Consider the following 24,457-nt stretch of genomic DNA (forward strand, 5'->3'; position numbering starts at 1 on the left):
TTCATGTGGTAACCTGGATCCTAGTGTCTGCCTCTGCAGGGCTGCCCAGGCGGGGTTCCGCTGCAGTGAGCCTGGCGGAGAGGAGTGGCACACAGGCACTTTGCACTCTTCTTTTTTCATTGCTAGATGCCCAGTGGGTAACGGGCATAGTTGAATAGGCTCTGAAAGCTTGTTCTTTTTATGTAAATGTCTTTTAAAAGTACTGGTGTCTGTATTAGGCAGCCTTTCCCTTCTTGTGATGGTTCTTGCTCCCGTCTGCCATCTCTGAAGAAGGGGTTTGGAGGCACAGGAAGGAAAACCTCACTTGATTTATTCTCCGCCTAAGAACATTAGCACTGATGTCGCATCAGAATCTTGAAAACACTGACCAAAGGAAATCTGGGAGAAGAAGTTGTTTTCTGTCCACATTGTCCCACTGCGATGGGTTAACTCTGGACATTGTCAGAATCACTAGCAGGGATTATTGTAATATTCCCATATATTAAAAATGTCCATATATATGTGACATTTTTATAAAATCCAGCTGAGCAGTTTGTGAGAGTGCCTGCCCCTGCGTTTACAATGTATGTTCACCCTCAGTGTAGGCATTTATTCTGTGCTAGACTCCAGGGCTTATTTCAAATCCCACGTGTGGTTTCTTTTTTACACTCTTCTCACTTACATTAGTGAATCTTAAATGGCACTTTCTGGAAAAGATGTAGCTTTCCTAAAGAATGATGGAGAAATGAGCACCTGTCAAGCCAGTTTGCTGCTCTTTATAAACTGGAGCTTCACTATTGCTGTTTAATAATTCAAGCTTGTGTACGTCGAACACATACTTCTCACTGGGCACTATGCCAACTGCTTTATATATGTTGTTTAATCCTCACCATATCTACAGGCATAGTGAAGTTAAGTAACTTCCTGTTAGCAGTTTTTTAATGCTCTTGTAATACACCACAGGCTTAGTGGCTTCAAACAGTACAGATCTGTCGTCACATCTCTGGAGGTCAGAGTTCAACATTAGGTCTCAGAGTGTTGGCAGGGCCGCGATCCCTCCGGGAGGCCTGCGGGCAGAATCTGTTTCCTGGGCTTTCCTGGCTTCTAGAGGCCTCCTGTATTCCTTGGCCTCTGGGCTGAGCCCTTCTCACTGTCATCTGCCTGGTTCTCTGCAGCCAGGGAAGGTCATCTGCTTCTAAGGATTTAGAAAGAGTTAATAATCTTTCCTGCGATAATCCAGGATAATCTCCCCATTTCGAGGTCCTGAATTACGTGGAGCTCCGAGTCCCTCTGTCCTGTGAGGTAACATTTTCACGGCTTCTGGGGTTTAGAATGTGGACCTTTGTGGGGAGGAGGCATCGTTCTGCCTGCTGTACTTCCCACGGATTTAGAGCAAGTAAACTAGACTCAGGATTTGAACCTTCTGTCTGCACAGCCCTCTGTTCTTAACGGCTCTGCTTACTGTTTGCTGAGATGTCACATGTATGGACTGTTCCTTTAAGTAGCAGTGGAAAGCATGTCTAGAGCTGAAATTTTAGAGTATTTTGACAAAACGTGGCATGTTTTGTCATAGAGGCGGGAGAAGGGGTGAATGTGTGCTGAAGGACTTGCCTTACTTGGGCTGGAAGAGTATGTGGGTCACAGGAGCTGATGTTTTCTTAATCTGATGGGAAAACAGTGGTTTATGTAAGGGTCTAAGTTCAAGGGTACAGTTAGGGAGGAGAGCAGTGGAGGATAATACTAGAAGAGTAAAAAGGAAAGCGTTCCTCATTAAAGGAAAAAGGAAAACTTAAAACATGACAGGAAGTGAAGAGGCAGTAATTAGACCAATGATATCTGTGATCTCAATAAATGTGAGTTGGTTAAATTCCCCTTAAAAAGAATAAGAGCTGAGACTGGGCAGAAAATACAAAGATCAGCTATTTATTCTGTTAACAAGAACACACTTGAAATAAAATGACACAGAAAAATGGAAGAGTAAAGCACAGGAGGCTGTGCGTTTCCTGTGGCTGCTGTGACAGTAGCACGAACTGGGTGGCTTCAAACAGCACGTTTATCCTTTCGGCTTTGGAAGCTGGACGTCTGAAATCAGGTGTCAGCAGAGCCATATTTCCTCCGAGGCTCTGGGTGGGATCTTTCCTGGCCTCTTCCTAGCTGTTGTTTTTGTGTTAGTGGAGGTACTTTGGATTGAACCCAGGACCTCGTGCATGCCAGGCACACACTCTGATCACTGAGCTGCACCCACCCCTCTCTTCCCAGTTTTGGCTGTGGCCGGTTGTCGCTGGGTTTCTTTGACTTGTGTCTGCGTCACTCCAATCGCTGCCTCTGTGGTAGCGTGATACTCTCCTTCGTGTCCGTGTCCAAGTTTTTTCTTCATATAAGGACACCTTCATTCAGCGTAACCTTACATTAAGTTGATTCCATCTGCAAAGACCCTGTCTCTAAATCGTTCACGGGTACTGGGGATTATGAACTTAGCTTATCCTTTTGCAGGGAATACAATTTAACCCATCACAGAGACCTCTGAGTAGAAATGGTGAAATGAATCTGTAACATCTTTCTCAGCTATCTAGTGAAATGAAGGGGGGAACATCTCAGCAGCAAGAGCCAAATAAAGCAGTTTAAGTCCAAGCACAGAGCACTGAAAGTGACAGCCAGGGAAAGACACAGACGATTCTTTCGAGGAGTATCACTGTTTTTAACCCTACCCCAGCTCCCAGAAGCAGTAAGAAGATGAGTTAATGAAATCTTGCAAATTTTTGGTAGTACCCTGCAACCTGTAGAGATGCTGATTAAGGGAGTAAGAGACACTTTCGGAAAAGCTAAGGAAAAACCCTTGAGAATATGATACTCTTGGGACCTCAGCGTAGAGTGGAAGGTTCCCCCAGGGCTTGTCGTTCCAGAGCACTGGAAGGCAGAGAAGGATCATTGTCTAGCTGGTGAAGGGAGCCCTAGCACAAGACGCTCAGAGGGGTTGTGCTTAGGAGAGTGGAGAACCCGGATGTTTCAGAAAGCGCTTGCTCAGCCCCACCAGCCAGTGTCCTTCTTTCCTACCCGTATGCCTGCAGATTACAGAAGTGTGATGGCAGGTAACACTTAGTCATCAAACTTGCTGGGGTGGAGGAGGGCCGGGCAGCCAGTTGACGCCAGATTAGGTTTGGAAGGGTGTGCAGAAGAAACAACACCTATCTGAGCAAATGGGAGTTTTAGTAACACTTCCCATGTTAAACATGAGCAGGATATAAAGAAACGGCTTGGCAGCTTTGCACATGTATATATATATATACTATAAAGGAAAAATAAGAGAAAGAAAGTGCAAGCCTCAGAAAAAGCTCCTAGTCTGGGAAAGTAAAATCCAGGAAACATAGGTGGCTTTTTCAAGCGTGCTTTCCTGACAACTTTTTATTTTTTTTAAGGTTTCTTGTTTGTTTGTTTATTTAATGGAGGCACTGAGGATTGAACCCAGAACCCTGTGCATGCTAGGCACACACTCCACCACTGAGCTACACCCTCCCCCCTTCTGCCTTTTTTAAAAAAGTATCACCCCTTTCACACCATACACATACATACATACTCACCGGCCGTCCAGCTGTTTATCTGCCTTGTTCTTTATCTCCTTTCATTAGAATATAGTCTGCATGAGAGCAGGGATTTGTTTCTTCTGTGCCCTTTTGCATCTCTTTAGCCTAGAAGGCCTGTCATGAGGTGTACCTGCATTGATGGGGGTACAAGCCCAACTAAAAAATATATCACTGGTGTGGAGGAAAGACGTGAGGTACTCAGTGAAAGTAGGAGAACAATATTAAAGAGTTAGAAAAGATCAGAGCTATGTTACAAAGATTAAGAGAATTTATCAGAAAGATTATTGATACCTAAGAAGTTTAGAACCCAAAACAGTAGTTAGAAATTCAGTGCATGAAAAATATTCTGAAATAATAGAACTGAATTTGTGGACCAAAGACCATACTGGACTCGCCCATGTGATACAGTACCAAAAAAGATCCAGATACGGGATATGAACAATCCAGTATGATGCCCTTTAGCAGAATGAACGGCAGCAGTGTACTGCTTGTGAATCTGTTGGGGAAGCTTGCAGCTTCACTGCATTCATTAGAAAACCAGAACATTTCAAATAACTTAGCAAAGCTTTCAACTCAGAAGACAATAAGAGGATAATACAACAGAAAAGAAATGGATAAAGATAAGAAGGGTGGGGAGTAAGTAAGAAGGAGAAGAGGAGGAAGGAGAGCAGAAAACTGGAGAGATTAAAGATTTAGGCGTCTAGTGTTTGTGACCATGCAGGGGAAAGCTGGTAGTAGAATTTGTTACACCTTTCTCCGGGGCCATTTGGCACTGAAATCAGTTACATTTATATCTTTTCATCTAGCAGTTTTCACTCTTTGGAATTTTCCCCATGAAATGATTACATGAGGGTGCAAAGGTAATAAGGATGTTAATAGCATTGTTTTCATATATGATGGATTCACAGCTAACGCCATATTCAATAATGAAAGGTTGAGCGCTTTCCCGCTAACATCTGGAACAAAACAAGAATGTCCACTCTCTCACTTTTATTTAACATAGTACTGGAAGTCTTAGCCAAAGCAGTTAGGCAAGAAAAAGAAAAGGTATTCAAATCAGAAAGGAAGAAATAAAATTACTGTTTATAGATGACCTGATCTTATACATAGGAAACACTAAAGACTCCCAAAAAACTGTTCTACCTAATAAACTAGTTCAATAAAGTTGTGGGATATAAAATCAACAAAAAAAGTTTCATTTCTGTACACTAACAATAAACTGTTACAGTAGCACCAATAATGATAAAATACTTCAGTTTAACCAAGGAGATGAAAGGCCTGTATACTGAAAGCTCTTAAGTCATTGATGAAAGTGAAGAAGATACAAATAAATGCAAAGATACTACACATTCATGGATTGGAAAAACTAATACTAGAATTTCCGTACTATCCAGTGCCATCTGTGGATGCAGTGCAATTCCTATCAAACTTTCAATGGCAGTTTTTACAGAAACAGAAAAAACAATCCTAAAATTCATGTGGAACCACAAATTACCCTGAATAGCCAAAGCAATCCTGAGATAGACCAACAAATCTGAAGGCATCACAATTTCCAATTTCAGTTTCTATTACAAAGCTAAGTCAAATCAGTATGTTATTGGCATAAAAACAGACATGGGGAACAATGGAACAGAATCAACAGCCCAGAAATACACCCATGCGTATATGGCCAACTAATACCTGCCAGGGGAGCCGAGGATACTCACTGGGGAAAGGATGGTCTCCTCAATAAATGATGTTGGGAAAGCCGTACATTCACACGCAAAAGAATGAACTTGGACCCTATCTTGACCACTCACAAAAATTAACTTGAAATGAGTTAAAGACGTAAATGAAAGGCCCTAAACTTTAAAATTAACTAGAAGGAAATGTGGGGGAGAAGGGCTTGGATGTTGGTCCTGGAATTGATTTTTGAATATGACACCAGAGGTGCAATCAACAAAAACCAAAGTAAACAAATTGGGACCACGTTAAGCTAAAAAGCTTCTGTGCAGCAAAACAAACAGAAAAATGAAAGGCATCCTATGGAATAGGAAAATACCACAGGCTTTTTATAAATAGCATTTTTTACCATAGGATTTTTATAAAAGTAGGAAATATTTGCAAACCATTTATGTGATAAGGGGTTAATTCCTAAAATATATAAGAAACTTGTACAACTCCATAGCATAAAAACAGACCAATTAAAAGATAGGGAAAGGACTTGCATAGACATTTTCCCAAAGATGCTCAACATCGCTAATAATCAGGGAAGTGCAAACCCAAACCACAGTGAAATCACCTCACACCGTAGAATGACTGTTATCAAAAAGACAAAAGGTAAGTGTGGGCGCAGACTTGGAGAAAAGTGCACTGTTGGTGGGCATGTTAACTTGTGCAGCCATTATGGATACATTATGGAGGTTCCTCAAAAACTTAAAGTAGAAGTACAGTATGATTCACAAATGCCACTTCTGGGTGTTTATCTGGGTATATGAAAGAAATTAAATCATTGTCTTGAAGAGACAGCTGCACCCCCATGCTGCTTGCATTAGTCATGGTAGCCAAGACGTGGAAACAGCTCGTGTCTGATGATGGGTGAATTGGTGCTGGGACACAAGACTTACGCATCATGGGCAGTGGTATATTAATCACCCATAAGAAAGGAAACCCTGCCTTTACAGCTACACGAGTGGACCTTGAGGGCATTATGCTAAGTGAAGTCAGACCAAAAGGAAAACACTGTGTTGTCACTTATATGTAGACTCTAAAAAAGTGAACTCACAGAAGGCGAGAGTAGGTAGTATCTCGCCATTTCTCCCAGTCCCGGCAAACCCCACTCTACTCTCTGGGCATCTCTTGTACAGCATAGTGACTAATTGGTAATACTGTATCCTGTACTTGAAAGTTAAGAGAGTAGATCTTAAATATTACCGGAAAAAACAGAAAGGTAGTCGTGTGCAGGGTTGGAGGTGTTAGCCTTATTGTAGTGATCATTTCACTGTGTATGTGTATCAGGTCATCACGTTGTACACCTTAAACTTCTGTACTTTATATGTCAGTTTCTCAAAGAAGTTAGCATTATTTTTAATTGCAAAAAAATGCTGATCATCTAAGACTTACATCATGGAACATTATGTAGCCATTAAAAATCAAGTAGATCTGTGTGTATAACATGAACTGATTAAAGCAAGTTTCAGTGTAGTTAAGCATGGTACGTTTTACATTTATTAAAAAGTAAAGCAAAAACTGGTACAGATTATGCTTTAAATATTATGTATGTATTATAGATTTATTTCCTTGCATATTGTATATTCCTAGTGTGTGTTTCAAATGAGTTGATTGAGTGGGCCTAAAGGCAAGGGCTAAAAATCTGTTAAAACAAGCCTTTTCAGAAATTGTGATGCCAATGCAGGTTTGAGAACCATTGAGAGAGATGTTGGATTGCCTCTAATAAAGTACCTCTTCCTTTTTCTTTTCTCCAGGGCCTGGAAATTTACACTCCAGGATTCCAGGACAAACACGGTAAGTTGCTGATGGCAGTCGCCAGCAGTGTTCTCACCAGCCTTGCTGTAACAAACAGGAGAATAGGAGGTTAAGATGGGAAATGGGGAAGAGGGGTTTTTTGGCTGTCTGGCCCTGGATGAGCAAGTGGAGACAGACAGGCTGCCTCTCGCTGACAGTGAGCAAGCTGGATTTTGCCAAACATTTTAGCAGGAGGAGCCCTCCTAACAAAGGCACACTGGTTCCAGTGTTGTTTCCTAGAGACATTTGTATGTCACAAAGGTTTGCAACACTTGGAATTCTGCTGTGGTTTAGAGAGAGGGCTCAAAAAGAACCACAGGGTGCCTTTCAAGTGCAGCATCGCAGCCTTGTGAAACAGACATTTTTGGGATTTGTACTTGTCTCTGGTCGTTCTTTGGACCTTAGGAGGGGACTGAGACAGTGAGCAACGAACCCTGTTTTGTAGAGGCTAGTGGGGCCATCTTTGTGTCTGGCGGGGAATCAAAGGCAGCTGCCTCTGTGCTCAGCGTTTTCATTCTTCAGATAGGATTTTGTTTTTTCCTTTATCTCTCCAGGAAGAAAAGAAAAAGGTAGATGGAGCTTGTAAAAGAATTTATGCAAGTGGGAAAAGGAAGTAAAAAGACTTAATAATATCCATGTGCCATTTCTTCCTACTTTTGTTAGCTCAATGCTGTTCTGCCCCCTTAGCTTCCTCTATGGCTCCAGTTACCTTGTCTTTCATGAAAATCCTCTTCGTGAATGAAATTAGTATTGATGTTGCATACAGTTTTAGGGGCAGGATCCAAGGCCATGTGAAGACGTGGATTTTTTTTGTTACTTAGAGTGCATATATCTTTGTTTTCCACTGGGGAAGTAATTTAATGGAAGATTTTTTTTTTTAATGCAAAAACCAGACTCTGAGTGTAGAACATAGCCCTGACTGCTACATTTCAGGTTGTAGGATTTTTATTGGCGAACAGAAGGGTTGTTGAAAGTGGTGTAGTGTCTTCTGAAAGGCCTGGGTGACGGTGGTGGCTCTGTGGCCTTCTTGGGCAGTGGGAACTCTGTCTCTGCCCCCTGCTGGCGGGGGAGGAGGACCACCTGAATTCAGAGGACCCCAGAGTGCAGGGTGGGAGGCAGGCGGAGATGATCCTGCGAGTCACTGCTTCTCAGCTGATACATTTATTCTTCAAAGATTAAATTCTTTGGCTTTTTTTTTTTTAATTTGCTAAATAAGAGGACGTAGCATCATAAGGGCCTGTCGCTGCTCTGTGGCAACTCACTTTCATGCTTTCTCTCCTCTCCAGGCTTACGTGGGCTCAGAAGTCATGTATGATGAGACGGCCGTGGCTTCCTCCCCGCCTCCTTACACAGCCTACGCTGCACCAACCCCCGAGGTAGGGAGCACGCCCGCGCCGCTATCGGGGAGCCTGGGGCTTCCTGGGGCTGTCCTTTAAAAAAACAAACCTTGAGCCAGCCAGTGTCAGAGAAAGAAGAATTGTACTTTAATACATAATAATATAATATTATTGTAATATAATATTACAATATTTTCTTGTTACTGCTCTTATTAATATTTCTTACTATTTTCTTATTACTACAGGTTATTATTACCATAAAGTAACTGCTTTATAATTTTCATGTTTCCCTTTTTTTTAAAGACAGATTTAAAAATGAATCATGGTAATGCAATTTTGATGATTTAAAGTTAATACTTAATGATTGACTTGAATACTCTTTATCATCAGAAAAAATGCTTTTTTTATTTGGAAAAAACAAAAACAGAACCTTAAAAAAAAATCACATACCAAATACCCTAGTTAGCAGTGCCACGTGTCCTGTGCTGCACACAGAAGTCTCCATTGTGGGAGGCACTCCTTTCTTTTTAGCTTTTAATTTTGAAAATAATTGCAGAGTCCCAAGAAGTTGCAAAGATAATTAGAAGCGATCTCATGTTCTCTTCATCCAGTTCCCCAGTTGTTACGTGGTAGATAATTCAAAACCAGGAATTTGAAATTGGTACGATGTCTGTGTCATTTTCTCCTGTGTGTGGATTTGTGTAACCACCACCTCAGTCAGGATATAAAACTGTTGGCAGAGTCTTCTTCCTGCCACAGCCGGTTATGTCACACCCTCCTTCCCCTTCCCTAACTCCTGTTAGCCTCCGATTTGTTCTCCATCTAGATGTTCTAGATGTATAATTTTGTCATTTCCACGGTATTACAGAAATGGAATCATACAGCATGTGATCTTTCGAGTTTGATGTTTTCACTCAGCACAGTGCCCTTGAGAGTCATCAGAACTGTTGTGTCACTAGTCTGTTGCTTTTATCGCCGAGTCCATGGTGTGGGTGAACCACATTATGTATTGAGGGACACGTACCTGGTGGGGGACGTTCTGGTTGTTTCCAGATTTTGGCTGTTACCAATCAGCCTAATGTGGACACTCATGTACAGGTTGGTGTGCAGACATAAAGTTTTATTTCTCTGGGAGAAGTGCCCAAAAATGTAATTGTTGAGTCGAATGTGTGGTAGGTGTATGGTTAGTTTTTAAGAAGCTGACAAACTATTTCCCCGAGTTTCTCCACCATTTCACTTTCCCACCAGTAACGTACGGGTGATCCAGGTTCTCTGGATCCTCGCCGGCATGTGGCGTTGCCACCCTTCTTTACTGTAGCTGTTCTGTTAGGCGTGGAGTGGTATTTCACTGTGACCTCAGTTTGCAGTTCCCTAATAGCTCGTGATGATGACTTTCACGTGCTTACTTGCCATCCGGGTGTCCTGTTCAGTGCAGTGTCTCTTCACGTCTTTTGCTCATTTTCCAATTGTTTTATTATTTTTTATTCTTGAATTTTTGAGAGTTCTACATGTCTGAGATAAGAATCCTTTGTCAGATGTGTGATATGTGATGTGTAGCGTATCTTTTTATCCTCTTAACCGTGCCTTATGCAGAGTTTTTATTTTCAATGCAGTCCAATCATCAGCTTCCGTTTTACGGGTTGTGCTTTGGCTGTAACATTTCATCAGGACCAAATTTCCTAAGATTTCCTCCTGTGTTATCTCTAAGTTTTATAGTCCTAGAATTTACACACTAGTCTTTTCCATTGTGAGTTAACTTTTAATAAGGTGTGAGGATTAGGTTGAGTTTTTTTTTTTTCACCCCTATTTGTGTGTTCAGTTGTTCCATCACTGTTTGTTGAAAAGACTGTTAATCTTTTCTGGAATTGATGTTGCATCCCTGTCAAAAATCAGATGGCTGTATGTGTGTGTGTCCATTTCTGGGTTCTGTGTCCATTGATCTGTGTGTTTGCCTTTCTCTAATGCCACACAGACTTGATTACAGACAGTAGCTGAGCCTGGAGATTGGGTAGGCAAATTCCCCCTGCTTTATTCTTCCTTTCCAGAATTCTTTTACCTGTTATGGTGCTACTTTTTTTTCCATATAAATTTGTCTAAATGTATAACAGAATCTTTCTGAGATTTTGATATGAATTGTTTTAAACATTTGTATCAGGTTTTTTGAGAAGGGAAAATTGACATCTTTATTATGTTGAGTTTCCAGTCCATGAAAATGGGCTTCTTTCTCTGTTTAGATCCTGTGTGATATTTTTCACCAGCATTTTGTAGTTTTCAGTATATAAATCCTGTACATTTTGTTAGATTTACACTTAAGAATTTCTTTTTTTTTTTAATTTTTGTATATGGTATTGTATTTTAAATTTCAGTTTCCCCATATTTATTGCTGGTATATAGAAACAATTGATTTTTATATGTTGATCTGGTAGCCTGTGAACTTACTAAACTCACTAATTAGTTCTCTAAGTATTTTTTGTAGATTCTTAGGGATATACTGCATAGACAGTCATGTCGTTTATAGAGTTTATTTCATCCTTTCTGTTCTATGTGCCTTCTGTTCCCTTGTGTGTCTTATTGCCCTGGTCAGAACTTCCAATGTTGTACTGAATAGCAGTGGAGAGAACAGGCATCCTGGCCTTGCTCTTAGTTTTAGGAGAATGCATTCAGTTTTTCCACATTGAGTATGATGTTAGCTGTAGTTTTTTTGTAGATGCTCTTTGTCAAGTTGAAGAAGTTCCTCCCTTTTCTAGTTTTCTGAGAGTGTTCATCATGAATGGGTGCTGGATTTTCTGCATCATTTGATACAGTCGTGATTTTTTTGTTTTTAAACCTGCTAATATGGTAGGTTACAGTGATTGATTTTCGAATATTGAACCAGCCTTGCATCCCTGGAATAAACCTCACGAGGTCATGGTATATAATTCTTTTTGGTATATAATTCTTTTTATTTATTGCTGAATTCTCTGTTTGCAAGTATTTATTAGGAATTTTTGCATCTGCATTTATGAAAGATACTAGTCTGTAGTTTTCTGTTTTTGTGCTCTGTCTTGTTACCAGGTAATACTGGCTTTATAGAGTGAGTTTGGGAAGTGTTCCCTGCTTTTCTGTTTTTTAGAAGATACTGTGTAGATATTGGTGTTAGTTCTTCTTTAAACATTTGTTAGAAATTTCCAGTGAAACTATCTGCGCCTGGAGATTTCTTTTTTGGTATCCTTTAAATTACAAATTCTGTTTTCTTAATAGTTATGAGGCTATTCATTCTCTATTTCATATTGAATAGGTTGTGGTATTTTATACTTTTTGAAGAATTGGTCCTTTTAATTTATATAAATTGTCTAATTTATGTGTGCAGCTCTGTCATTTGGTCCATACACAGTTAAATTTTCTTGATGGATTAACCCTATTTTCATTATGTATTGTCCCTCTCTGTTTCTGATCATTTTCTTTAGTCTTATGTCTAGTCTGTCTTATATTAATATAGCCACCTTTGCTTGCTTTTTATTAATGTTTGCACAGTGACTCTTTTCCCATCTTTTTTCTTTCAACATATGTATCATTACATTTGAAGTGGGTTCCTTGTGGACAGCATATGGTTGGGCCACACCCTCATCGCCTCCCCCCTGCCCCCAACAAATCTCTAGTTTGTAATTGGTATATTTTGACCATTTACACTTTTTTGTTGTGTAAGTTTAAGGTGTACTGTTTGTTACTTTGATACATTTATATGTTGTAAATGATGGCCGTGTAGCAGTATTTATTGCATGATTGCAGTGTGACAGTTACTGTCTGTGTTCAGTATGCAGTGGGTTAGCTCTCTGTGGCTTCTTTACTACTTGTAACAAGTCTGTGCCCTTAAACACCATCACTCTTACCTTTCCGCATAGACCATTTACTTTCAGTGTAATTTTTGAAATGTTAAGTATGCCGTTTTGTTTTTTGTTTTCCTTTGGTTCTGGTTTTCATTTCTCTGTGTTCTTTTACTTGCTTTTTGTGAGGTACTAGAACATGTTTTAGGGTTACATTTTGATTTATCTGAAATGTTTTTGAGTATCTCTTTTTTAGTAGTTGCTTTAATTGTTATATTATACATAAATATTTTTCAAAGTCAGGTGTTCACATTTTACCAGGTCCAGTGAACTGTCAAACCATAATCTGTAGATTCCTTTTTCCTCCCTCAATTTATAGATTGCCTTAAATACTTCTTTACATACATTGAAAACTGTATTAGATGGTGTTACAAATTTTGCTACAGCTGTGGTTTTATTACATTTGCATGTATTCTGTTCTGATCGTATTTTCTTACCTCCTGATGTTTCAAGATTTCTTCTTTTATTATTTGCTGTCTGTTTAGTAAACTTCCTTTTGTCATTCTCTTAGAATAGGTGCCCCAGATTCTTGTTTTCCTTCATCTGAGAATGCCTTGATTTCTTCTTTGTTTCTGAAGAACGTTTTCACTAGTATAGATTTCTGAGGTGACATTTCTTTTCTTTCAGCACTTGGTAAATGTGTGTTATTTCCTTTGGCCCTCTTGGTTTCGGGTAAGAAATCTGTCATTCAGATTCCCCCCCATATAGGTAGTACATTATTTGTTTCTGTTTACCTTCTTTGTAGTTTTCAGAAGTTTGACTGTGATGTGTATTGGTGTGGATATTTGGGGGTTTATCTTATTTGGTATTCACTCAGTTTCTTGAATACATAGGTTTATGTTTCTTGCTAAATTTGGGAAATTTTAGGCTGTTATTTCTGGAATATTTTTTAGGCTCACCTCTCTCTTCTGAAACTGATGACACCGGTGTTAGGTGTCCCACATGTCCCAGAGGTTTTGTTCATTTTTTTCTTGAATCTGTTTTCTCTCTGTTGTTCTAATTGGGTAATTTCTGCTCTTTATGCTCATGTTCATTGATTATTTTTCTCAGTTACCTCTGTTTTGTTATTGAGTCCATTTATTAAATAATTTATTAGTTTTTTTATTTCTAAAATTTTTATCTGATTATTCTTTACATCTTGATATATATGTGTGTATATGTATCAAGATATATATCTTTATATAGTTTTTCCCGAGATTTCCTGGTTTTGTGGAGGGTTTCTGTTATGTATTTCAAACATGTTCTTAATTGCTTATTGAAAATTTTAGTGATAGCTGCTTTAAAATCCTTCCTAGATAATTCAGCGTCTTTGTCATCTTGGTGTTGGTCTCTTTTGTTGTCTTTTCTCATTCAGTTTGAGGTCTTCCTGGTTCTTGGTATGGTGAATTATTTTTGATCAAAACCTGGACATTTTAAATAATATAAGACTGAATCCATTTAAGTCTTGCATTTTAGCAGCCTTCCTCCTAATGCTGCTCTGGTGGGTGAAGACGGGGTCTGCTTCGTTGCTTCCACGTAGAGGTGGAAGTCCGGGTTGTCCACTGGGTCACATCTGACCCTGGGGCGTGGGCTCCCCGTCCCTCCTGGGAGAGCTGGGAATTCAGGCCCCTGTCCAGGGGTCTGCTGACAGCAGCCTGCCTGGGAGCTGGAGTGCCTTCCCTGCTGCTCCCCAGTGCGCTCGACTGGGTCTCTGCCGAGCCTGCCCCAGCGGGACAGGAGGATACCTGTTTCTGCTGGGCCGAGGTGGTAGTTCGGGCTCCCTGCATGGTCTCCACCGACACTGTGGCCATGGGGCTGGGGGTGACTTGTTTCCATCTGGCAGGGACGGAACGCCCAGTTTCCCCCTGGGCCTTTTCTGACACTGCTTGGGACGGGGCAGGGTAGCGTCTTGTTGCAGCCTGCCAAGCCTGGAAGTTCAGACTCTCCATACTAGACCTTTGCCGGTGGGAGTAACTCCCATAGCTATTTTTTGGTGTTTGGCTAGAATAGAGCAGTTATTACTTAAAAATGGTCTCTTGCAAGATTGCCCTTTTCCTCCCTAGAATCTTTGGGCAGAGGCAATAGGCTTTCTTGAGGCCTTTTTTGTCTGTACTTATTGGCATTTGCTGGTTGCTGGCTTCTCCACTGTCCAGTCTAGGATGAAGGAGGTGGAAAGGAAACCTAGGGAGCTTGCTGTGTGTCCTTCTTAGGGTCATGAGGTCCCCGGACACTTGGCCGCCTTCTCCCCACCTTTCAGAGTCTCCTTGTGTGTGTTTTATGTATAATGTCAAGGCTTTTCCGTGTCCTGCTTCTATAAGATATCAGCTCTAGATCTGCACATGTGTTTGCCAGGCCACAGCTCCCTGTTTTCCCATGACATAGTCCTTGTCACATAACAGCAGTAGTTGTAGTTGTCTATAAACATGTCTGCCCCCACCCAACACCTGTGAGCTCATAAAGGCCAGGCCCTTGATCTCCACATCTCCTGGGATGTGGTAGTCACTCCCCTGTCAGTGGAGGCCATCTCACAGGCATGTGCTCCTGGCAAACTGCCAGTCATGTGCCGGGCCTTAGACTTCAGACTCCACCCACATCCTCAGTCTTTTATATTCTCCTGCCAGGAACTGCTGGAAATTGGGCTGGAGAGGGTTCTGCTGTGAGGCTGGCTTCATTAGGAGAAAACTGGTTTTGGATGAATCTGATTTGTCACCTCGTCCAACCTGATCATTTTAGAGATGAACAAAGCAAGGCCTACAGCTGTTAGATACACGACTGACTGAAGGGGAAGTTAGTGGTACAGCTGAATTGAAATGCACGTCTCTTCCGAATCCAGTTCTCTTTTTTCCTGTATTTTTCCAGCTTCATTTTGCAGCCTGAAAGTAGACTTCAGTTGTGGAGTTTTTTGTATGTGTGTTTTTTTTTTTTAATCTTAAAGGGAATAAGCACACTGTGTCATGTTCTTTTTTTTAATGGATTGTTAAACTTTATTGACTGTAACTTGGAGAACCAATTTTAATCAATTATCAGTGGTTTCAAAATTGTATTTTTTTAATTGAGGTATAATTGACCTGCAGCATTATATTAGTTTCAGATATACAACATAATGATCGATACTTGTACATATTGCGAAATAATCACCACAGTAGGTCTAGCTAACATCCGTCATCACCATGCATTAAGAATTTTTTTTGTATGTGGAGAACTTTTAAGATCTCTCTTAGCAACTTTCAGATATACAACACAGTATTATTAACTGTAGTCACCAGGCTGTACATTATATACCCAGCACGGACTTATTTTATATCTGTTCATTGGTCAGTGGACATTTAGGTTGTTTCCATATCTTGGCTGTTGTAAATAGTGCTGGAATGAGCATGGGGATGCAGGTATCTTTTTGAGTTAGTGTTTTTGTTTGCTTTGGATGAATACATAGAAATGAAATGGCTGGATCATATGGTAGTCCTACTTTTAATTTTTTGAGGAACTTCCTTCCAATACTGTTTCCCATAGTGGAGGCACCAATTTACATTCCTGCCAGCTGTGTACAAGGGCTCCCATTTCTCCACATCCTCGCCAGCACTTCTTATTGGTTGTATTTTTAATAATAGCCATTCCGACAGGTGTGAGGTGATACCTCTTTGTGGTTTTGATTTGCATTTCCCTGATGATGAGTGATGTTGAGCATCTTTTCATGTGTCTGTTGGCCATCTGCATTTCTTTTTTGGAAACATATCTGTTCAGTTCCTCTGCCCATTTTTAAATCAGATTGGTTTTTTGCTATTATGTTTTTTGATATTGTGTTTTATGAGTTTTTTTCCATATATTTTGATATTAACCCCTTTTCAGATACATGATTTGCAAATACTTTCTCCCATTTAGTCGATTGCCTTTTCGTTCTGTTGATGGTTTCCTTTGCTGTGGTGAAGCTTTAGTTTGATGTAGTCCCACTTGTTTATTTTTACTTTTGCGGTCAGATCCAGAAATCATCGCCAAAACCAACGTCAAGGAGCTCATCACCTGTGTTTTGTTCTAGGCGTTTCATGGTTTCTGGTCTTACAGTTAGGTGTTTGGTCCATTTTGAGTTAATTTTTGTGTGTGGTATGAGACAGTGGTCTAGTTTCATTCTCTTGCATATGGCTGTCTAGTTTTCCCAGCACCATTTATCGAAGAGACTGCTTTTTCCCTATTTTATATTCTTGGCTCCTTTGTTGTAAATTAATTTACCATGTGTGTGGGTTTATTTCTGGGCTCTATTCTGTTCAGTTAATCTAGATGTGTGTTTTTATGCCAATACCATACTGTTTATGATTACTTTGTAGTTTAGGTTGAAATCAGGGAGCATGATGCTGCCTCCAGCTTTGTTCTTATTTGGCTATTTGGGGTCTTTCGTGGTTCCGTACGAATTTTAGGAGTGTTCTGTTTCTGCAAAAAATGCTATTGGAAATTTGATAGGGATTGCATTGAATCTGTAGATTACTTTGGATAGTATGAACATTTTAACTATTAGTTTTTCCAGTGCATTAGCTTGGAGTACCTTTCCCTTTATTTGTATTTTCAGTTTCTTTCTTTAGTATCTTATAGTTTTCAACACACAGGCCTTTCACCTCTTTGGTTGAATTTATTCTTAGGTATTTTTTTATTTTTGATGCAGTTGTAGATGGGATTGTTTTCTTAATTTCTCTTTCCGATGGTTTGTTATTAGTGTGGAGAAATGCAGCAGATTTCTGCATATTGATTTTGTATCCTGCAACTTTACTGAATTCATTTATTCTAACAGTTTTTTGGTGGAGTCTTTAGCGTTTTCTACGTACAGTATCATGTCGTCTGCATACAGTAATACTTTCACTCTTTCTTTTCCAGTTTGGATGCCTTTTATTTCCTTTTCTTGTCTAATTGCTCTGGCTAGGACTTCCAATACTGTGTTGAATAAAAGTGGCTGGCGTAGGCATCCGTGTCTTAGAGAAAAACCTTTTAGCTTTTCACCACTGAGTGTGCTGCTTACTGTGGGCCTGACATGTGTGAGGTATGTTCTCTCTAAACCCACTGTGTTGCGAGTTCTGATAAATGGATGTTGAACTTCAAAATTGGATTTCTAACGAGACGCTCTCTTTGCAGCAGGCGTACGGCTATGGGCCGTACAGTGGCGCCTACCCACCAGGAACCCAGGTTGTCTACGCTGCCAACGGGCAGGCCTATGCTGTGCCCTACCAGTACCCGTACGCAGGTAACTCGTGCCAGCTGTTTGGCCCTTGTTTCTCTTCATTCAGTGGGTAGGTCGGTGAAGCCTGAAGAATTGTTATTTTTCAGATTAAGGGTAAGTGTTTCTCCTGGTTAGAGACCACAAATCACTCTGCTGCTGTGCTTGAAAAAAAAAGCATTCTGTGTTTCCACACCGCTTCACAAAGTTAGAGTAGGTTGATTTTTAAAACTTGACTGTTGTATCCAGGTTTGTTCCCAAGAAGAGACTGTGTTTACTGAGATCACTTACATTAAGAAACTACCAACCTAAGAGGCCCATTTTAAGAGATAAGAGGTACTCTTTCTCCTGTTTTTCCCTCCTGGTGAGACATCCTTACAAGATTGTCACTACTGAGGTGATGTTCCATTTTGCAAGTGAAGTTGAGGCCTGCAAGAGCTTATATTTATTCTGGGCTTTTGATGGGCTCCTTCCGTTTTTCACCTCACCTGAAGCAATTTGTAGGTGTGAGTGACTGGCCTGTGTATATGGCATCAAGTCCTGGGTGTAGCCTGGGTAGGGCGGAGGTGTGGGAGAATGCTGCCTGCGAGGCTGCAGCCTGCAGCCGGGGCAAGGGGGGCCAGAGCCCGGCCACCCCAGATCCCAGTGAGCAGGTGCTAGTGGGCAAGGACGGGTCCCAGCGGGGCACACAGCAGAGAACTGGCAAAGACTGGAGTGGGGGCTGGGGCTCGTGGAGAGACAGGGAGTCTAAGGGCTGTGGGCAAACCTAGCTCAGTGTCTTAATGCAGAAGCAGTGGAAGGAGAATCTGTTAGCAGAAGGTGAGCGGTCACTGATATTAATGCCACGGAGAAGCCAAGGGGGCTGCCGTGGGGTCTCTGGGTTTGGCCGGCCCCAAACTCCAAGTGGCCTTCTAGTAAGTGGTGGTTCCTAGGTGTCTCATACGCTGACACCCAGCACGAGTCTTCCCCAGTCGTCTGTTCCCAGAACCTGAGCATTTCACTCAGCCCACGTAGATTACAGACGATTCTGCCTTGTCTGACCTTCATGTCAGGTTGAATAATAAATAAATAATAAATAAATAAAATAAATGATGCTAAACAATGAACTATTTGTCTATCCTCTGATCCTGGTACAACTATTTTTGTTTGAATTACTTTCCCCATATAAAATAATTTTTTAATCTTTGCAATCTTACATTAATTTCTGCATTCTATTCTCAGTTTTAAATTTTTTCCAGAGTGCTACGTCATCTTTGTAAAATTATGTAAAAAATACAGAAATATTTTTAATGATTGCACATTATCACGAGTGGTGTATTTATTAGTTAAGACTTCTAGTTTTTTGTTTGTTTCCTTTTTAAATTTTTTGTCATAGATATTGCTTTGAATATTTCTAATCATTTTTTCATTTCTGTTAAATATGTCTTAGAATACATTTGATTTCTGTATGTTAAATGAATATATCAAAGAGCATAAACATTTTTGTTTCTTTTGATACCATTAACAAATTATAAAAGGTTTCAAGTGTACAGAAGTGGGAACAGTGTCAGATTTGCCTGTTACCAGCTTCAGAGGTTACCACATCTTGTTTCACCTCTGCCTTCTCTCCCCACCTCTGGATTATTTTGAGGGAAATTCTGACTTTATAACATTTCATCTCACAGTATCACAGGAAATCTTAATACCATTTACCAAGTTAGTTTCCAGAATAGTTCACCAGTTTATAATGCCACGCGGAGTTAAGGATGTGCTGGTTTCTCTGTAATCCCATAAAGCCTGCCTGCTTTGTTAATGCTCTGAAAGTTTAGATAACCTCATGAGGTCTTAAGGTAGAGTCAAGTTGCTTTGGTTCAGATTTCTATGCAGCTCACAAAGAGAAACATTGTAATTATTTACTAGTTAGATTTTTTCCTTGTGTGAATTTTTTTCCCATTTATTTGTCATAAAGAGAGCAGTCTCAGGGGCAACCTTGGAATACTTGTGCGGAGGGCCGCGTCAGGTCGGCAGTCGGTCAGCACTGGCCTGCGACAGCCAGCGGGTGCGCGTGCGGTGGAAGGGCCGGCGCGGCTGGCGCGCAGCCGCGTGTGCTGCTCACCCGGCGGGAGCCCTCCAGCCCGCCCTCCTGGCGCTCCAGCGCTCCGCGGGCTCCACGACGCACTGCCCTCCGGGGCCCGTAGAGGCCCTCGCCGTTAGGGAGCTGGCCACACGCCTTCTCTTTCCGGCGATCGGGACCAGTGGTCGTCAGCCACTTTGAAAAGTGCAGAGGGTGCTGTATGCACACAATAAGTATTCAGCTTTGACTTCCGTAGGTGGACATTGGTTCGGCTCTTTTGCTCTGGGCTCGAGGTCTTTGCTTTGAGTTGGCCCCTCTGGCTGGTGGAGCTCTCTGTTTTTCTGTCTGGTAGGCACCGTACTCACGCACTGCAGTTCGCAGGGCAAGCTCGAGAGCAGACCCCTGGATGTTGTGATTCTAGGTTCCTTCTCCCCTGTCCTTTGTCATTACTCAATCCCTTGGTGATGGTAATTTGTAAAAGTTACTGCCTTTATCTAGTCTTTACCAAAGTATCTAACTTAGTTGTCATGGCGGCAGTGTCTGCCTTTTTCACATTCACATTTTGATCATTTATGTAAGGCTTAGTTAAAGTAGGTAATTATAATAAGCACAACTTGGACTGTCCCTAGCTGACTTCGGTAAGGACTTAGCTCCCCGGTAGGAACAGAGGTGAGCAGGCGCTGCAGGAGAGGTCAGCTCCTGGCCGTGCGGGGAGGGGTCCATCCGTGGGGCTCACAGAGGGAAGGAATGCAGATTTGAATTTTCCAGGGGACCTTTTAATTAGGCCAGCCAGCAGGTTCCTACTGTTCCTGCTGTTCCTACTGCCTTTCACTAGTTGGAGTTGCCTAATTGAATGTGTTTTAAATTTCAAGGCTAGACGAGAACAAACATTACATTTCCAGTTAACTTTGTGCAAATAAATTTTAAATTTGTTTCAAGTTTTCTTTTTAGAAGTTTTCCTTCTAACATATATATTTTTCCCCACAAAGACATACGGTTAAAAATGAAGAGCAGGTTATGTTAGCAGATTCAGGGTTTAATTTAAAAATGATTTGCACCAATACAAGCATTTAGCTTTCGGAGGGGCTTCTTGACTCTCCTGCTGGCTCCGGGCGCTGTGTGTCCCCCACGGTCCCTGCCTGCCCGCCGTCCTCGTGAGCACAGTGTGGGGGCTGAAGGCGAAGCTGGAGGCTGCAGTGTGCGCCCTCGTTAGGATTCTGCTCTTCGCAGTGTCTGGGATGTGGACCTTGGTTCCCTCTTAGTGTGAGCTTAGAAACGGAGGTGTGCTCCTCGCCCGGCCGGGTCTGTCACCTCCGCCTATGAGGGAGGAGAGTCGGGGGGCAGTCACCAACCCCCCCACCCCCCCGAGGGAGGCAGGGCCATCACGGGAGGGACGTGTGTGCACAGAGAAGCCTCAGGGTCCCCAGTCAGGTGAGCCATCTTTGGGTGTATGTTGGACTTCACAGCCTGTTCCTCAGGGGTCTTTTTTCCTTCTTTTCTAGGAGTTTATGGACAGCAGCCTGCCAACCAAGTCATCATTCGTGAGCGGTACCGAGACAATGACAGTGACCTGGCACTGGGCATGCTGGCTGGAGCGGCCACAGGCATGGCCTTGGGGTCTCTGTTCTGGGTCTTCTAGAGCCCACGGGACCTGGATGTGCATAGCTTCTCGTACCCCGTGTGCAATAATATAATTTGCAGGGCATTTCTGTGTGATAATTGTTTTTGATAATAGTTTTAACAGTTCTTTTGAAAGTAGTGGCATCATAGTTATAACTAATCCATGTAAGTAGCAGAGACAAGGGTTTGGACTGCTGTTCAGCTAAAGCGTGGGCTGTCTGGGGGCGCTGGCTCGTTCTGAGAGTTTCCTTATCGAACTCTCAGGATGCCGCATTTGAACACACCTGTTTGAAAGGCCGTTTTCTTTCTAGAGTTGGGTGTAGTGCTTAAGGGGTAATTTATTTTAGCGTTATGCTAGTAATATGGTGGTGTATGAGTGAGTGAGTGTGGCAAGAAAAGCTGCAGCTTTTTTGGTTTGAGACTTTGAAACCCCAGACCAGAACTGGCTGTGTGTTGCTTCAGGAGCTGTGGGTTGGAAGCTCTGCCAATCAGCGGTGCGACATCTCCAGGCTCCTGGGGCTCCGGGTGGCGCCCGGCAGAGCTGACTGCTCAGGGTGATGGGGGTGGCAGTTCCCCCTTTAAAACGAGGCTTTTTCATTTTAGCCCCGCTTGTATGTTTTTGCCAGCGATCTTTGGCAAAAAACATCCCCAAGAATGAGTTGACTTGAGCGTCAACGTTTTAGAGCTTTATCATTTAGAACTTGAAGAAGGCAGACCACATGCAGGCACTCGGAGGTAGATTGGCATTACTCAAGAGACATCATGTTTTGAGCACTTGCTTTGAGTATTTTTATTGCCACCTTAGCCTACTTATAGCTTATTTTTCTACTGGCTGAGAAAATACAGAGAGAATGGTGAGGAGCGGGGAACGGGAGCCATCCTTAGAGTTATGTTTCAGGGGTCGCACTGCGCAGAGGGTGCGCTCCCTCCCCCTGAAGGCTGCTTTGGAGCCCGTTTCCCGTCCTGGGCAGGACTGGGCGCTGTGGCCGGGGAAAGTCAGGGTGAGGATGGGAATCGCTGCCTGACGACGTGTATGGCCTGCCTGGGATGTCACTCCACCTGACCAGGGCGCCTGCCTTGTTCTTATTTCTGACTCGAATGTCACAGAGAAGCTTAAACCATTTAATTTTGAGCCCCAACTATATATGAAGCTCTGGAAAACCCAGAGTCCTGCAGTTCTGTTATTTCTTTATCTATGTGAGATTTTAAAACTTCAGTTATTCCAGTTTCTGTCCTGCATGCTTTAAAAAGATGTGAAGGGCCTGCCCCTGTGCTCCGTGTGGCCCTGTTTTCATACACTCCTTGTAGCACAGATTCGGCTTTTCTTCTTTGTGGCCTGTTGCATATGTACTTTCCTGTTTCACCGGCAACCAGCTCCTCTAAGGCAGACTTAACTAGATCTCCGTAGGAAATCAGATGCCAAATGAACTTTGTGGGGAACACAGGTCCGTTTTCCCAGCCAGTTCGGCTGCACTCATGGGTCCTGGGGAGCCTGTCTCCAGCTGAAAGGGAGTGTACTTGACTGTCACCTCTTTTGAATGTTTGACATGGTGGAAAATTGCTAGATGTGATGTGTGACAACACTGGTTTTGATGGTTAAAAATGTTGCTTTTATGGTTTTATATCATAAGTAATAAGAATGGCTTTGTTCAGATGGTAATCGTTGTTAAAGCTGTATACTTTACTGACAAAATATATGACCTCAGTTTGTAACATTGCCTTGGGGTATAAATTTTGTACTCAGCTGGAACCACAGAACACTGAGTCATGTCACCGAAATGGCCCTGAAGCAAGCGGCCTGCCTGTGTTCCCCTGGCCGCCCTCTGACGGGAAGGGGGACAGGGCTGTGGACTGATGCTCTGCACATGTGTGCGCCTGCCGTCCCTGCCGCGGTGGGGCCAGCCCCAGTGGGCAGCCGTAGTTGCGTCTGGAAGTTCACTGTCACTAGTGACTGGACCCTGAGTATATCCTAGATATAGAGGAAGGCTGAGGCACGTCCTTCCCCTGGCCCCGACTCCGGGGACGCCAACGTTTGATTGCCTCCCTTAGGTAACCCTAAATCGAGAAGTTGGGTGGGTTGGAAGGACCTCGTTTGGGCTCGAGTCAGCATTTTAGTTTCCTGTACTTACCAGTATACAGGTGGGCCATTGACACTACTGGGGTTTTTTAGCTCTGTCCTTTGAATTCCACGAGTTCAGTTCAGGATCTTAGAGGCACAGAGAAGGGAGAGACCAGTGTCTGCACTTTAGCTCATCATTCATGCGACAGGCCTGGCCGGGGGAGGTCTGGGTCAGACGGGGCCCTCCTGCCGTCGGGGCGGAACGAGCCACCTATGTTTTCTGCATTAACTGTGATCGTGTGTGACGCTGACTTCTCCTTCCTGGGTGTGTGTGGACTCCGGCATGGAATGCAGCTCCGTTTTCTCCCTACAGTTGATCTTTTTTCTGATTGCTTGCCTGTCTAGTATTCTGTTGTGTCCACAGGACCTATTTTTCCCTGTATATGCAGATTGTATGTTTGTAAGTGGAAACGTTAATACATTAAATAATTGTTAACCTTAAAGCATACTTCATTGACTTCTGTTGTTTTTTTTTTTTTAATTCAGTTTATTTAAACTAAAGACAAAAACAGTTGATTCTCCCATCTTCTACCCCCTGCCTCTGGCAACCACCCTCTGTCTTTCAAAAATTATTTTGTAGTAACACACTGTCAGCTCTCCCTAATGCCTCACAGGCAGTGAGAGGGCCATTTATCGAGTGTTCCCGAAATTCTTGGGAAAGGATTGTCACATCAGAAAACAGTAACTCATTAAATTCTCATAGTAGCTGTAGGGAGGTATTGGCCAAGTTACACTGGATGAAACTCAGCCTCAGAAGTTGACGTCTTCTTGGGAGCACGCAGGTAGTAAGTGAAATGGGTTTATGGCTGATCCCCCCCCCCCCCCCCCCGTGCTGTGTGCATTTGAGAGTGTAATTTCCACAAGGACATGAGGTCAGTACTTCCAAGATGACGTAGAAAGCTGTCTTCCTCAGCCATCTCCACTTGGCCATGCGGGTTCAGTGCCTTCTCCAGTATCTTTGGGTTTCTTGTTTTGTTTCAAAATTTTGAAAAATTTCAGTTTCTGAATTACCTCACTTTCCCCTGGGGTAGCTTTTCAGACGACATCACCTGCTGCAGACTTTGATTAAACTGTGGCATGTGGTTGCCTGTGATAGTTTAAGATGACGAATCTCATACTAGGAGCCCTGGGTCTCTTGATTTCGTTTCTTTAGAGAAGAATCTCTTTTGTTTTGCCTGCGGACAGTTACTTTTGGGTGGGGAGAGGAGACAGCCAGACTGGTAGC

The 24,457-nt window shown here is 42.3% G+C and overlaps 1 protein-coding gene across 2 annotated transcripts in view; it reads left to right on the plus strand.

Moving 5' to 3' along the window:
* PLEKHB2 (pleckstrin homology domain containing B2) overlaps positions 1-23,680 on the plus strand; it is a 41,866-nt gene extending 18,186 nt beyond the window's left edge. Inside the window, exons 5-8 of one of the 2 annotated variants that reach the window (XM_074363425.1) lie at positions 7,025-7,064; positions 8,351-8,440; positions 17,359-17,467; positions 20,996-23,680. In XM_074363425.1, the coding sequence (XP_074219526.1) occupies positions 7,025-7,064; positions 8,351-8,440; positions 17,359-17,467; positions 20,996-21,132 (376 nt within the window). In that variant the 3' untranslated portion in view covers positions 21,133-23,680. The remainder of the gene's footprint in view (positions 1-7,024; positions 7,065-8,350; positions 8,441-17,358; positions 17,468-20,995) is intronic. The other variant, XM_074363424.1, reaches the window with a different exon arrangement.
* Positions 23,681-24,457: the final 777 nt, after the last annotated feature.

Source organism: Camelus bactrianus, chromosome 5, assembly GCF_048773025.1.
Source record: "Camelus bactrianus isolate YW-2024 breed Bactrian camel chromosome 5, ASM4877302v1, whole genome shotgun sequence".
NCBI classification, from domain to species: domain Eukaryota; kingdom Metazoa; phylum Chordata; class Mammalia; order Artiodactyla; family Camelidae; genus Camelus; species Camelus bactrianus.